The sequence below is a fragment of the Rattus norvegicus genome, chromosome 11 (assembly GCF_021556685.1).
Source record: "Rattus norvegicus strain SHRSP/BbbUtx chromosome 11, alternate assembly SHRSP_T2T, whole genome shotgun sequence".
Lineage (NCBI taxonomy): Eukaryota > Metazoa > Chordata > Mammalia > Rodentia > Muridae > Rattus > Rattus norvegicus.
In genome coordinates, this window is record NC_141544.1 from 88,685,986 (window position 1) to 88,700,034 (window position 14,049).

Here is a 14,049-nt window from a genome sequence, read left to right on the forward strand (position 1 = left end):
TTCCTAAAATGAAATAAACCCTTTTTAAAATTCAGTGATAACACCCATAGTGAAAGCAATTCCAGAATATTGAGCAAGACCTGAAAATAGAAATAGAATCAAGGAAAATCCAAAATGAAAGAAATCTGGAAATGAAAAATCAAGAAACTTGGATAGGTGAATCAGCCTCACCAATAGTATACAAAATATGGAGAAGAGAATCTCAGGCATGATAGAAAAAAATGGATACTTCAATCAAAGAAAGTGCTAAATCTAAAAAAAAAATATTCTGACACAAAACATCCAGGAAATCTGTGATACTATGAAAAATTCTAAGAATAATAGGAATACAGGAAGAAGAAATACAGATAAAGGCACAGAAAAAATAGAATACAATTTCTCTAATCTAAGGAAGGAGATAGCTATCCAAGGTACAAGAAACACACAGAACACCAAATAGACTGGACAGAAAAATAAATTCCCCTTGGTACATAATATTCAAAATATTAAATGCACAAAACAGAATATTAAAAGCTGCAAGAGAAAGAGACCAAGTAACATGTGTTCACAGACCCATTAGAATAACCCTAAGCTCTCAAAGGACGCTCTAAAAGCCAGACAGGCCTTGTTGGATGTTCTACTTTCTCTAAGAGCCTACAGATGCCAGACCAGACTACTATATCCTGTAAAATTTTCAATCACAATGGGTGGAGAAAATAAGACAAACGACGAACAAAAACAAAATCAAAGCCCATGGACAAGGCCTTATACTTTTAGCATAAAATTCTATCAGGCTTTCAAAGAAGAGTTAAAGTCAATACTTTTTAAATTATTTCATTTAAAAAATGAATCAAAACAAACAAAAAAAACCATGAAGGACTATGGACTATGGTTCAATTATTTTTAATGACACAGTTACACTGATACTCAGGTGACATAAAGACTCAACAAAGAATGAGAATTATAGAACAATTTCCTTTATGAACATAGACACAAACATATTTAATAAAACATTTGCAAGAGACTTGAAGTTCAGTCAATAGCCCTCCTGTACACAAATGCAGACAGAGAGGAAAAAAAGATCAGGGAAATAGTATCTTTCAAAATGGTCTCAAATATTATAAAATACCTTGTGGTAACTCTAACCAAGCTAGTGAAAAAATTACATGATAAAGACTTTCAGACATTGAAGAATGAAATTGAAGATAATATCAGAAGATGGAAGGATCACCCATGCTCATGGATCAGTAGGATTAATATAGTAAAAATGCCCATCTTATCAAAAACAACCTACAAATTCAATGCAATTATGACCAAATTCTAACACATTCTTCACCGATCTTAAAATAACTATTTGCAACTTCATGTGGAAACAAACAAATGAAACAAACAAAACAAATGAAACTAAATAGTCCTGAACAATAAATGAATTACGGGATGTACCACCTGTCCTTGTTTCAAGTTGTACTACAAAGTAATAAAACTACAGTATTAAAACAGTATTACTACATTAATAAAAACAGTATGGTATTGACATAAAAGCAGACATGTTGATCAATGGAATAGAATTGAAGTACCAATACAATGACTCCTAATGACATAATACTATACTTATGGATCGGGGCTTTGCTCAGCCATCAGAAAAACCTCTTCCTGTAGCAGATGGGAAGAAACACAGAGACCCACAGCCAGATATTATACAGAGAATGAGAGACCTCCATATCCTCAGCCTTAAATATATGTCCCCATCAAATCTTTTGCTTTGGGGCTCAGGAAACCCCACAGAAAAAGGGGCAGAGATGGTATAAGATCCAGAGGAGATAAAAGTCATTAAGAAAACAAGGCCCTCTCAATCAACAGGATTGACACACATATTGAACTCACAGAGGCTGAGGCAGCAAGTTCAGGGCCTGCAAGGGTCTGGACTGGATGGCATCCTAGGGTTGACAGGAGATATGACACATGCACTTCTAAGCTTCTATACCTAACCTAACACCCAAAGTAATCTCCAAATGATAACCACTTACACATTAAAAGTGAGTTTTCTCCTAGAGAGTCTGACTGGAGGAGCAAACTACTCTAAAGGGCAAGTTTCATGCCCAACTATAAATGGTCAATGAAAAATGAACTCAATGGCACCATTGGTTGTAGCTTGTCTCAAGTCATGTCAGGACTTTTCCTTTTTGTTTCGTAAAATTTTATCTTATTATTCTTTATTTTAATATGATCTTATTCATATATTTTTCATCTTTCTTTACCTTACCAGTTCTTTGCACTTATATTATGACTTCCCATTCAATGTTCCTATGAGATTTCTGAGTGTGCAAACAAATAGGTCCCTGTGCCTTCTTTTAGACTGCTTTCCTCCGGTTTGCTTGTTTTGTTCAATTCTGATGGTTTAACTTTTGTTATATCTTTTTTAAAAATTATAAATATTCTTTAGAAGCCTGCTTGTTTTCTAATGAAATAGAGAAAGGGGGTGAATCTGGATGGGTGATATGATGAGGAACTCAAGAAGTAGGAGGGAAGACTAGTCAGAATATATTACATTAGAAAAAATATTTTCAACAAAAGGAAAAAATCATGACTTGACTCAAAATATATTTTTCATCTAAAAAGAAGAGTAGAAAAAATTTCAATGTTCATATGTATTATCATGACATGGGACATACATGCTTTTGGGAGTATATAAAGTTCTTAAATTGATGATTTTAGAAGTAGATAAATTTATTACTATTATTTTTAAAGCACAACCTATGTACTGTATTTAAAGAGCTTATATGCAAAGTAGACAAGTGACCACAAAAAAATAATAGCAAGTGATTGGTTCTATATTTTTACATGTAAGGAACTCTGAAGGAAGAAAATTAGCACAATTTTCCTGGGTAAAGACATCTGTTATTAGACTTTTCTATACAAATGAGGAAAGGAATGTTTATGGATACATGCTACTGGAGTCTCTGGGGAGCTCTGAAGACAAAGCCAACACCTGTTGTTTTTTATTACAGATCCCATGATACAATTTAGCAACAAAAGGTAAATCATGAAGTCCTATGTAGCAAGGTATTCATTGAACAGTTTTGAAAGATTTTAAGCAAATCTAATCACACTAATTGAATCAGTTACCTAAATGACCAGGCTAGAGTGTAGGTATTGTAGGGAAGAGGTAGGTATCAAAGGATAGGAGTGGGAATCATGTGGGAAAGACTGTAGAGTTCTCCTGGAAGCCAAGAAAGTGAAGAGAAGAAATGGTGCAAGGCTTAGTCAGCAGAAAACGCACATCTTAGAAGCCTGGAGACAAGGGCACATAGCAAATGACGAATGATTATTTCTTGCCTCGTTCATCAGAACTTTTTGAAGCCAGGATAGGGCATGTGTGTAAGGTTCTAACTCCGGTCTGACTTAAGTTACTCAGGGTAATTTCTTTGAGCAACTTCAAAATAGGTTTCTTTTTTCAGAGGGTGTAAACTTAATATATATTTAAATAGTAAAACTTGGCAGAGGAAGACTTAAAACAGCATATATACCAAAAGCTGTACAGACTTGATTCTCTAATATTATAATGTTCCTGTGGTTCAAATTGCATTCCATGGGAATGTATTCATGTGCGCATGTGCACTGGCAAGCTGAGGCAGAGGAGAAAGACAAAAATTCAAGTGTAATTTAGAAATTCCCATAGATTCAGGAGTCTGAATGAGAGTTTAGGCTGTCTTCCTGCTCTGCTTAAAAGCATAGGTGTTGTTTACCTTTAAAAAAAAACATTCTGGTACCTGACAGATAGTAAGTTAAGTTCTATCATTTTCTTAGAGAAATGAGAATTCAATGAGAATTATAGTTTTCCCCTAAGCAAGAGCACCAGAGCTGTAAAGAACTCTACTCAAAACTAGCCCATCTTCTTTTGAATTCACTGCTTAGGGAGGTGAAAGTGAAATCTGCCAGTTTCTGCGGTAACAGTCAGTGTCTGGTGATGTGCGCCTATCGTGCGAAGAGGCTAAGAGACTGCATATTCCATTCTACGTCCTTTTCTATGTTACTTCTACGTGGATGACAACATATAAAACTGAGATTCTTAGAGGACCACTACACTCTGCAAAGACAACTAAAGACAAAATAGGTAAATTAAAACGTTTAGAACAAAGAGGTCAAGTATTCTAAAAAGGCCAAATAAACGGAACAGGAATGATGGGATGAACAAATAAAACAACCACAGTCAAGAGAACACATCTTCTATTACATATAAATGGTGTGCACAGCAAAAAGGGCACAGATTGTCATAATGCATGTAAGTAATCCAATTGCATATTATTAAGAGAAACTGATTTCAAATACAATGATAAGAAAGACGATGAAGGAAAGACTCCTCAGGTAAAAAGCAAATAACTAGAAATTTCAGTTCACTGAATTATTGCTCAAGACAAAGTAGACTGACAAAATACACTAGCAGAAATTAATAGAAGGATTCCACAATTCATGGTCAAGTCACCATGAATATTACGAATCTTAGATTATCATGTTCCCAATACATATGTAGAAAACACATGAGTATTTGACAAAGGAGAAAGATCCATAATTATTGCTTGAAAATGTCAACACTGTAGACAATGAAACAGGAGACAAAAAACCAGAAGGATGTGGGACTCTATAGTTCCAAAAACCAGCTGGATCCAATTGCTACTAGAGAACTTCCCACACAACAAAAGCAGAGCTCCTGTCTTACGTTTCAGAGCCTTACTCTAAACACGAATGGATCAAATTTGAAGTCCCCCCAGAATGTACACGTATTTAAAACTAATCGGTAACTGAGAAACACATTAAGCACATCAATGTCTCTAGATGCAGCTAAAGCAGTATCCACTGGGAAATTTATTGTTGTCATGTTAAAATCTCCGGAGGAAAACAAGGGAAATAATCAACCCAATGATACAAATTTCTATTGAGGCAGCTTAGACATTAACACTTTGATAAAGTGATGGCTGTTGGTAAGAAAGAAAAAAGAGAAGCAGGTGGAAGAGGAAGAGGAATAAAACTACAAATAAGAAAACTGAGGATGAAGACAAGGAGAAGAGAAATAGAGGAAGAGATAGATCAGGAAGAGATGGAGAAAGAGAAAAGAAAGTTCAGGAAAAAACATAAGGGGAGGGGGGCTTGCAAAATAAAACCAAAGGCACTGAAGGTAGAAATGCAAGCCAGAAAATATGAGGTTGGCCAGAGAAAACTAATATAAAAAAAAAGTTGAAGTAAAATGTGAGGTGTTCTACTGAAAGTTGAACAAAATCAGTAAGTCTCTGGTATTGAAAGTTTCCAACCTAATAAATGGATATGTAATTCTATATCTTGCTGGGATTAATAGAATATAAACAATATTTCAACAATTCTATGTGTATGGGCGCAGCAACTATGATTCAGTTAATCATTTTCTCAAAAACTATATTTTGTCCAGACTTGTTCAAGATAAATAACATGAATAGTCTCACGAAGAAATTTAATGTCAAGCTTCTGAAAAGGCCTACATGATTTTATTGTTAAGTTCTACCAAATATGCAAAAAAGAATATCATTCTTTAGAGCAGTGGTTTTCAACATTACCAATGCTGCAACCCTTGGATACATGCTCTTCCTGGTGTGGTGACCCCCAGCCATAAAATTACTTCATTGCTACTTCATAACTGTAGTTTTGCTACTTGAATCTTTTAAAAAAATTATTTATTTATTTCGTGTGTGTGGGTATAGTGTCACTGTCTTCAGACACACCAGAAGAGGGCATTGGATGCCCATTACAGATGGTTGTGAGCCACCATGTGGTTGCTGGGAATTGAACTCAGGATGTCTGGAAGATCAGTCAGTACTCTACCGCCGAGTCATTCCTCTAGCCCTACTGTTATGAATCTTAATGTAAATATCTGATCTGTAGGTATTTGACATATAACTCCCAAGTGGGTTTCAACCCACAGGTTGGAAACTGCTACAGTGGAACCTTTTAATTTCAGTCAGGGTCTGTGCTGGGAACATAATCTCAATCCTTTGGTAAAGCATCTATGCTTTTAATAGCTGAGTCATCTCTCAAGCCCTAAACGCTCTAGTTTTTAATGTTCAATTGTTTCTCATATATATTTTTAGTAGTTGAAAAGTTCAACCTTATCTCTTCAAATTTCTGATATTCTTCAAGCTATGCTTTGATGATACCAGTTTTCCAAATGTGAATTACATTTTTTTCCTCCCATTTAATCAATTTTATTCAATTTCCAAAGCCTAATCACAAAATCACCTTTTCTGTAACATATTGCTATAATTTCTTAGTTTGAATAAATCATTATTTTGTAATGTTTTTATAAGAATATACATACTTCTCAGTAATTTAAGAACAATTTTTTCCTGATTTGCTTTTAATGATATTTCATGGTTTTCTCAAGGAAAGGACCATTGATTTCCTCATCTGCATCGTAAGAAGCAAGACACTAAATATGTCTGTATCCATACACATGATGAAAGTTTTATGTAAATCAGTATCATATATAGGGTAATATGATAGGTGCTAAGACAGGTGGTATGGTCTATGTCTTTACCAAATTTCTTTCTCTCTCTCTCTCTCTCTCTCTCTCTCTCTCTCTCTCTCTCTCTCTCACACACACACACACACACACACACACACACACACACACACACATATGCATATATACATGCATACAACTTAGATATTAGTCTTTTAATAATGTAGAGCTGAAGACTTCTCATGTGTATCTGAGATGAATCAGTAAGGATTTAAAAATACAGAGCATTTTAGATAATTACCAGTCAGTTTCCTTAGAGAAATCTAATTTAATGTGAAAGATAAAAAATAAATACATGTAAAATACTTGTTTGGCTAGCATCCATCACTGAGGAGAATGTGTAACTGTTAATATTTAATTCATATTTAAAACATATTAAGATGTGCTTACACAGATCCAAAGTAATACAAATCTGAGAAATATAGCAATATATCAAACAACAGAATCAAGGACCATTAAGGCACCTGAAAAATAGATTAAAATATGAATTTTTGAGATATTTTATTCACTCTCATTAACTATCTCAACAGAACTAATTTTCAAATCTAATTTTATAATTAGAAAACATATTCTAATTTAAAAGACATGCAGAATCTACAATTTAATAGAACCTAGTTTAACATCAGCACTTTAATTTTTTTTTGTTAATAACCAGAAGAAAACACCATGATTCCATTTCTTAGCCATATCAAAAATCAGGAAACCATAGGATGAATTTCTAAATTTCTGTCCTTAAGAATCTGCCATGCCTCTTCATGCCCATTATAGAGTTGTATTTCTTGTGCAGTGAGAAAAGAATTGGCTGAATTCCCAAGTTATTAAAATACTGTATTGATGGGGAGAATAATTTATGTGTAGACTTTAGAAAGTATTTAGCAATTAACCTGTAATGGAAACAAGAACGTCTGCTACACAGCATGGAAAGCCCCACACAGCCGTACAGCAGTTGAGTGGGGCTAGGCATCTTAGAGTCTCTACTTTCTAATTTACAGAGCACAACACTAATTACTGGCATCGTGCACCAACTCACTGTTTTGCCAGGCCTGCTGATGATGCCTGCTATAATTTGGCCCCATCTTTGTAACTGCCATTCGTATCCAAATATGTGTATATAGAGATAAAGATAAGAAGGTATTGGCACGAAACCAATATAGAAGTTGACAATTCATACTCAACTATAATTTATGACAATTGTAAATTCTTTTCAGTTAAAGCAGGGGATCTAGAGGACAGTAAATGTCTTTATTTAATTGAATTCATTCTCTTTCCTTCCCTTGAGTTCCAACACACCAGTCTCCAAGTGCATTATTGGGCTTGTTTTTATATTTTCTCTCAGGTAAAAGCCCACCGTGCATTCTTCCTGAACCCCTGCTTTGTGCTCTTGAGCACTCAAATGACAAACACGTAGCTCCTTATTCCTGAAAAGGCAGAGAAGTAAACGAGTATGGTGCTGTGTAATGCAGACTTTAATACAGCTTTTCCCCAAGGTTGCTTCAGATGGATGGTGTTTAGTGCCAGGGCGTGTGGAGCTAGTTACAGAGAAAGGACCCAAGAGAAAGCAGGGCAAAGCGGGCAGTGAGGGACAGATAAGAATTGAATAGAGGGTAGAAAAACTTGGAAATGATAATTTGGAAGAGAATGTTTTCAACAACAAAAGGAAACAATGGAACATTCTGGAACAGTAGGAAACCACGTACATCAGTGTGAACTACAATAGTGACAGAGACTGGGATTTAAAGGGTGTGATTTTACACTTCCTAACTTTTTCTATTCCTATGCAGCCAAGAGTTGGAATAGAAAATCTCTTGAGTACCAGAACACACAACTTCCATAAGGCAGGTTCATCATTGTTTGGAATTACCTGAGTGTTTTCCTTTGTACAGGACCTGTTTCAAATTAACAGCAATACTCCTGACCTAGCCAGAGGTGGAAGTCACCAGTACAGTTTCACCATTTAATAAAGAGGTAGCAGACCTAGCATCCTAACATGAGGGACACTGTGGGAATGTCCAGAAAGTACAGTTTATGCACCATGTGTCTCTTTGTGCTTTACTTCCTGATTATGTGCATAGAACACAACACTAGAAGGATCTGAGCAGAATTCGATCCAGTGTCTGCTTGTCTACAAATATGGAAACTTTATTGAAATCACCTTCTCTAATTTAGGCTTAACATGAAGAACACCTCAGAAAAAACAAACAAACAAACAAACAAACAAACACCACAAGGTAAAATCATTTCCACCTTCTGTCTCTACCCACTGTGGGAAGCTGAGAAAGACCCGGAATCTACAAAAACCCAGCTAAAATCCTTTCCCAGTGGACTGTATTAGCTCTCCCCCACAATGGTGTTGTCCAATCAGAGTCATGTACTTTGATTTGTGAATAGCCTCACCCATACAGGAAGAGGGAGCTCATGGCACTCACCCACATGGGGTCACTGAGGTCTGAGTCTTGCATGCGGATACAATCCATGCTAATCTCAATCTTGTTTGTTGCACCATTTTCTGATGGTTCGTCCACAAAGTTCAAGTCGATGGGCTGTACTGAGCATATAGGCCTAACACACGGAGGGAAGAAGGTATGGATTACCCATTGGAAGAGACTACAGCACGTTTAACTGACTAGTATCAATGGATACTTTCTGCTTCAAGGTTGTCAAAGCCTTGTTTAGGATCAGAAGCCCCAGTTTGAATCTTGACTCAACTGTTTACCGTATGCAAAAATCTGAGGAAGATCAAACTAAATCCTATTTCTCAAGTAGGAGCCATGATCTCCGTTGCATGACCTGCAGGCTAACATGGGTACAAAGGGGAGGGTGCTTCGTTCAGCTTCTATGAGTTCAGTAGTAGGCAGTAAACATACTAATGTTCCCTTTTTTATCTTCGTGCTGACTAAAATCTATTTTTGATTAAACAATATTTCTTATAGAAACATTAAAGCAACTAGTAATGTGGGGTGGTTCACCTTCTTAGAATATAAGTCTTTAAGCGAGAATAGTATTGACTATTGAGTGACAGACACTAGACACATGAAGATGTTTGGGATTGTTGGTAGGGGCATTCAGAATATCTACAGTAATATTACTTTGCAGTAATGATTATCTTTTGGTTTGAAGACTATAAAGAAAGAAAACTATTTTCAATGCACAGTTATTATTGGAGGCAATAACTTTCCAAATCTGTAACTTTTTAGAAACAGATCTAGACATATTCTGTAGTAAATTATATTTTAGCCATTTGGTTTTACTTATTTTTAAGCAGTTATGGTACACTTCTTGATTATTTGATACTTACTGTTCCAGAAAATCCCAGATATGCTGGAACACCTCTGGGCTGAGGAACTCACTTGTCTGGGTGCTCTGCGACATGGCGGACCGGTAATAACTTTCTTTCCAGGAGAAATGAGATGGGGTTTCTATGAAACTTAAAAGGACAAAAAAAATGAAGCTAAGATTATAGTTTCTGTAATTGTGACCCTGCTAATTACATCAAAACAGAAACTATCTGGAAAACACCAATGAGTCTATAAAGTCATACAGACATACATAGCACAGTTTCTAAGTTTCGCAATTGATGATTTTTTTTTTAAGAGAACATCATGGGCTGCATTCTGTCCTAAATAAAATAAGACAGAGGTTCCACTGCTAGACAATCAAGTCTTTTTTTAAAAAAATCAAATTCATCTCTCTTAATTAATAGCATTGTTATTGTATGCTGTGCTTAAACTTTCCAACATAGCACAGATTTCAAAAAGAAAATAAACACCCCTTCATTAAGTCTGAGGGCAACTCCGACCGACCTATCATTAAACCTATTTTATAAGTGCCTCAACTGATTATCTGCCCATTCTGCCTCCAGCAGGTAAGAAGGGGCATTGAAACACAGAAGTGATTTCAGAGAACTAAAATTTCACCCTCAGATTAATAACTTCTCACATGACTACAATTTCAGCATAGCACTCCAGGACAATAAACGCAAGCTGCTGGACTTATGGCTTTCTTTGTTTAATCACTAGTTGCTTACCATGGTGTGTGGAGGTGGTGCTTAATTAGAGTTAGAATTCCAGTTAACTAAAGGATAAACAAACACCAGGGTACTGGGCCAATTAATGCCACCTCAATTTGTTCATCTTGCTGCTCAGTCCCCAAGTATATTTTCTTTTTTTTCAATTCAACTTTCATCTGTTTATCTAGAGTGAAATTCAAGCTTTCTCAGTTGATCTATTCTCCAAGTCTGAACATTATCTGCCTAGATAATCTGGGTAGTGATTTGCTATAATGATCAGTAGGCTAATTTTACCTCAGAATGAAATTAGTTATGCTCTTAAAACATTGATATTCATATAAGAAAGAGTCAAGTTAATAGCGTACAAGGACAATCTTCTCTTTCCCCTTTCAAATGTTTATTCTATGTTTTATTTACAGGGTAACAGAGCACAGCACTGCGTTTATTAACAAATGATTACCAAACTACCTCATCAACTCATTTATTTGATCAGGTTAAACCTATAGAAATAATGAAGCAAATGGCTATTAGAAATAAAAAGTGAGTCTGACTGTCTCACTGCTCTGGGAGGTCATGATGGAGAAGAGAGCAAAACAAATCCATAATGAACATGTATAAACAGCTTGATAAAATGAGATGTAGGTTTTGCGTGACCATAGAAAGAGATAAGTGGCTGACAGGAGAATTAACCAGAGCAGGAGGAGCTGATGTGCAAAGAAGATAGAGTAGCAAGGTCAACCAGTAGTCTATCTCTTCCAGTTTGGGCTGCAGTTGAATATGAAATGCTGAGGTAGACAATGACTAGGTGAAATTATTTAATGCAGCTCTATGTTAATTCTATGTATTAAATGTATCCAGAATGCTGGGCTGTGCAATCAGTGAGGATGCGAAACTTGCATGCCATGTCCAAAGGAGCAGGGGCGCTAGGACTTAAACTGAAAGCTAATTTTTTGTAAGTTATTCATTAACGATTTAAATTTTCATTGTAATCATGTGATCACACATGAGCATTTGTGAGGTATATGTCCATGACTGCAGGTATGAGCTGGAAACAGAACGGAGAACTGAATCTCTTGGAGAGGGACTTACAGGTCAATGTGAGCTTCCAGTAATGGTTACTGGGACACAAACTGCAGTATGGACGGCTCGGGACCAATGAGCCATTTCAATAGTTCCTTTATAAGCCATTTTAAATCAACTACATTTTTTTACTTCAAGATAATTATAGGTCTATAACTAATTACAATAAATATTATACAATAAGGTTCACAAATCTTTTCCAAAATCCTCAGTGTCACAAGTGTGTGTGTGTGTGTGTGTGTGTGTGTGTACGCATGTCCTTAAGTCTACATGTTTTTCACTGTTTAGAACAGTGTATCTACCTCCACAATGCTAACCAATCTGAAGCATATAATCAGAATATATATTTTACCAATATGTCTGGAGATTGCCTAGTGGAAAGACTTAACATGGTTGCTTAGCACATTGTGGTGAGCAGGCTATAACAGACAACAGGAAGAAGACAAAATATTTATCAAATTCAAACGCTAAACTGTTTACAAATCATCACAGTCTGGTAAATGTGAGCCTGGGTAGGTCAGGAGACAAACGTAAGGAAACCAAGAAAAACCACAGTCTAGATCCTCAGAGGCATTTCCTCCAATGTTGAGAATGCTTCTTATTGCTAAACACTCGCGAAGCTGTAGTTAGCGTCTTCCTAGTGCATCAGAAACTAAGCTGCCAAGGGATTTACCCAACTACCACATATATACACTAATAAGCTATCTAAATTAAACAACAGCAGCAGCAGCAACAACAACAACACCCCTCAAACATCATAGTATCGTTTGTAATGTAGTTTGACTCTATATTCCCCTACCATTTGCTAGCGGTGAACTTTGTAATTGAACCTGGACATGAATACACTAATATGGAGTTGCAGATATGGCTAAGTGCTTACAAACATGCTTTCAGAGGACTCCAGCTCTCTTCCATTTTTGTCTGCTGGTATACATCACCTGTAACTCCAGTTCCAGTGGATTTGATGGCCTCTCCTGGGCTCTGTGGACACATGATATGGGGACACATGGAGACACACACACACACACACACACACACACACACACACTTATTAAGAAAGAAAAAGACAAACTCAAAAAGCAGTATCCATTTCTCTAACCCTGCATAATTTGAGAGAAGTGTCACTTTCTATTAGTAACCTGTATCATACATATTCATAGACATTCCTATGTCACCTATATAATACATATTCATAGACATTTCTTTAAATTATATAATGCAGAACCAGTGGGGTGGCACCTGCATCCTTTAACACATACTCCTCCCTTCCAACATGTGGCTCTAGTCATAGCTTCTAGAATATGCTGTCCTTTGCTTTACTTTGTTAAATAAATTTTGCCTTAAACTGTGTGGATTTCTTACCTCTAATAGAGACATAAATTTAGTAATGTAGACCTGGTGAAATATTGATGTCCAAAGGGAGAGGAGGAAATGAGAAGGAAAGGGAGATGGAGGGGAGGAAAAAGAAAGGATGGTGAGAAGAGGGGAGGGGAAGAGAGAGGAAAGGGAAGGAGGTCAAGGTTTACATTATGACATGTTCAATTATCTCCTCTATAAAGAGAGTTGTCTTATTCTGTAGATCAGAGTGCAAAAGACTATAGAGGAGGGGAATGGAGAGGTCATCCAGGACCACAGGGCAGGAAGGGTGAAGAGAGTCTTACCTATCTTTCAAGTCTTTGCCTATGGGTGAATCTCAGTATCAATTACTCATGCCACAATGGCTCCCTTCAAAGGTCTTTGTCAACTGAGTCACACCCAAGCACTGGAAATCTGAAGGTTTTGTTCCTTCTGTTTTTTCTTTTAGAGTTTGCTGCTTTTTCCCCTAAAAAACTATCCTTTACCCTTTATATTAATTCATTAAAGAACACTTTTCTTTGTGGAAGTTACTGGAAAACACCATGTGCTTTTGCTTTCCTGCCCCTGTAGAAGGCACCACTTCTAACTTGACACTACTCATTTACCAGATGGAAAGGCTGGACTAAAACACCAGACCAAACAACAACCAGGCCAGCCCTGTTAGGCTCTAATTTGGCTCTTTCCTCACTGTTTTTAAAAATAAATTAGTCCATGAGCCACTAAGTCTTAACCATCCCTGGGACACCCTCTGGTGTTTTAGCAACACCGTACTTATCATCTCCCCAATAGTATAAAAAGTGGGAAATCATTTTAAAAACAAAGTACCATATTTCCCTTTATAACATATAGAAATGTATATTTGAAGATAGAAATTTTCTTGATTATATACAAATAGGCCCTAATTCAGCAACCAGAAAAGATAATGTTTAGTAAGAAGCTGGAAACTAATTGCTGCTGCCAGGTTTTCTGACTCTAAGCACTCTTGACCAGGTCTCAATGACTTTATTGGGAAGACGAGCAGCTCTTCCAGGACCCTCCTCTCCAGCTAGAATCACACTGGAACTGACATAGGGTGAAGGAT

The 14,049-nt window shown here is 36.4% G+C and overlaps 1 protein-coding gene across 5 annotated transcripts in view; it reads right to left on the reverse strand.

Moving 5' to 3' along the window:
• The window catches only part of Tp63 (tumor protein p63), a 210,025-nt gene that overhangs the window by 126,539 nt on the left and 69,437 nt on the right, over positions 1-14,049 (reverse strand). For all 5 annotated transcript variants that reach the window (NM_001127339.2, NM_019221.4, XM_087575454.1 and 2 more), the window contains 2 exon segments: positions 8,953-9,085; positions 9,822-9,950. In NM_001127339.2, coding sequence (NP_001120811.1) covers positions 8,953-9,085; positions 9,822-9,950 — 262 coding nt within the window.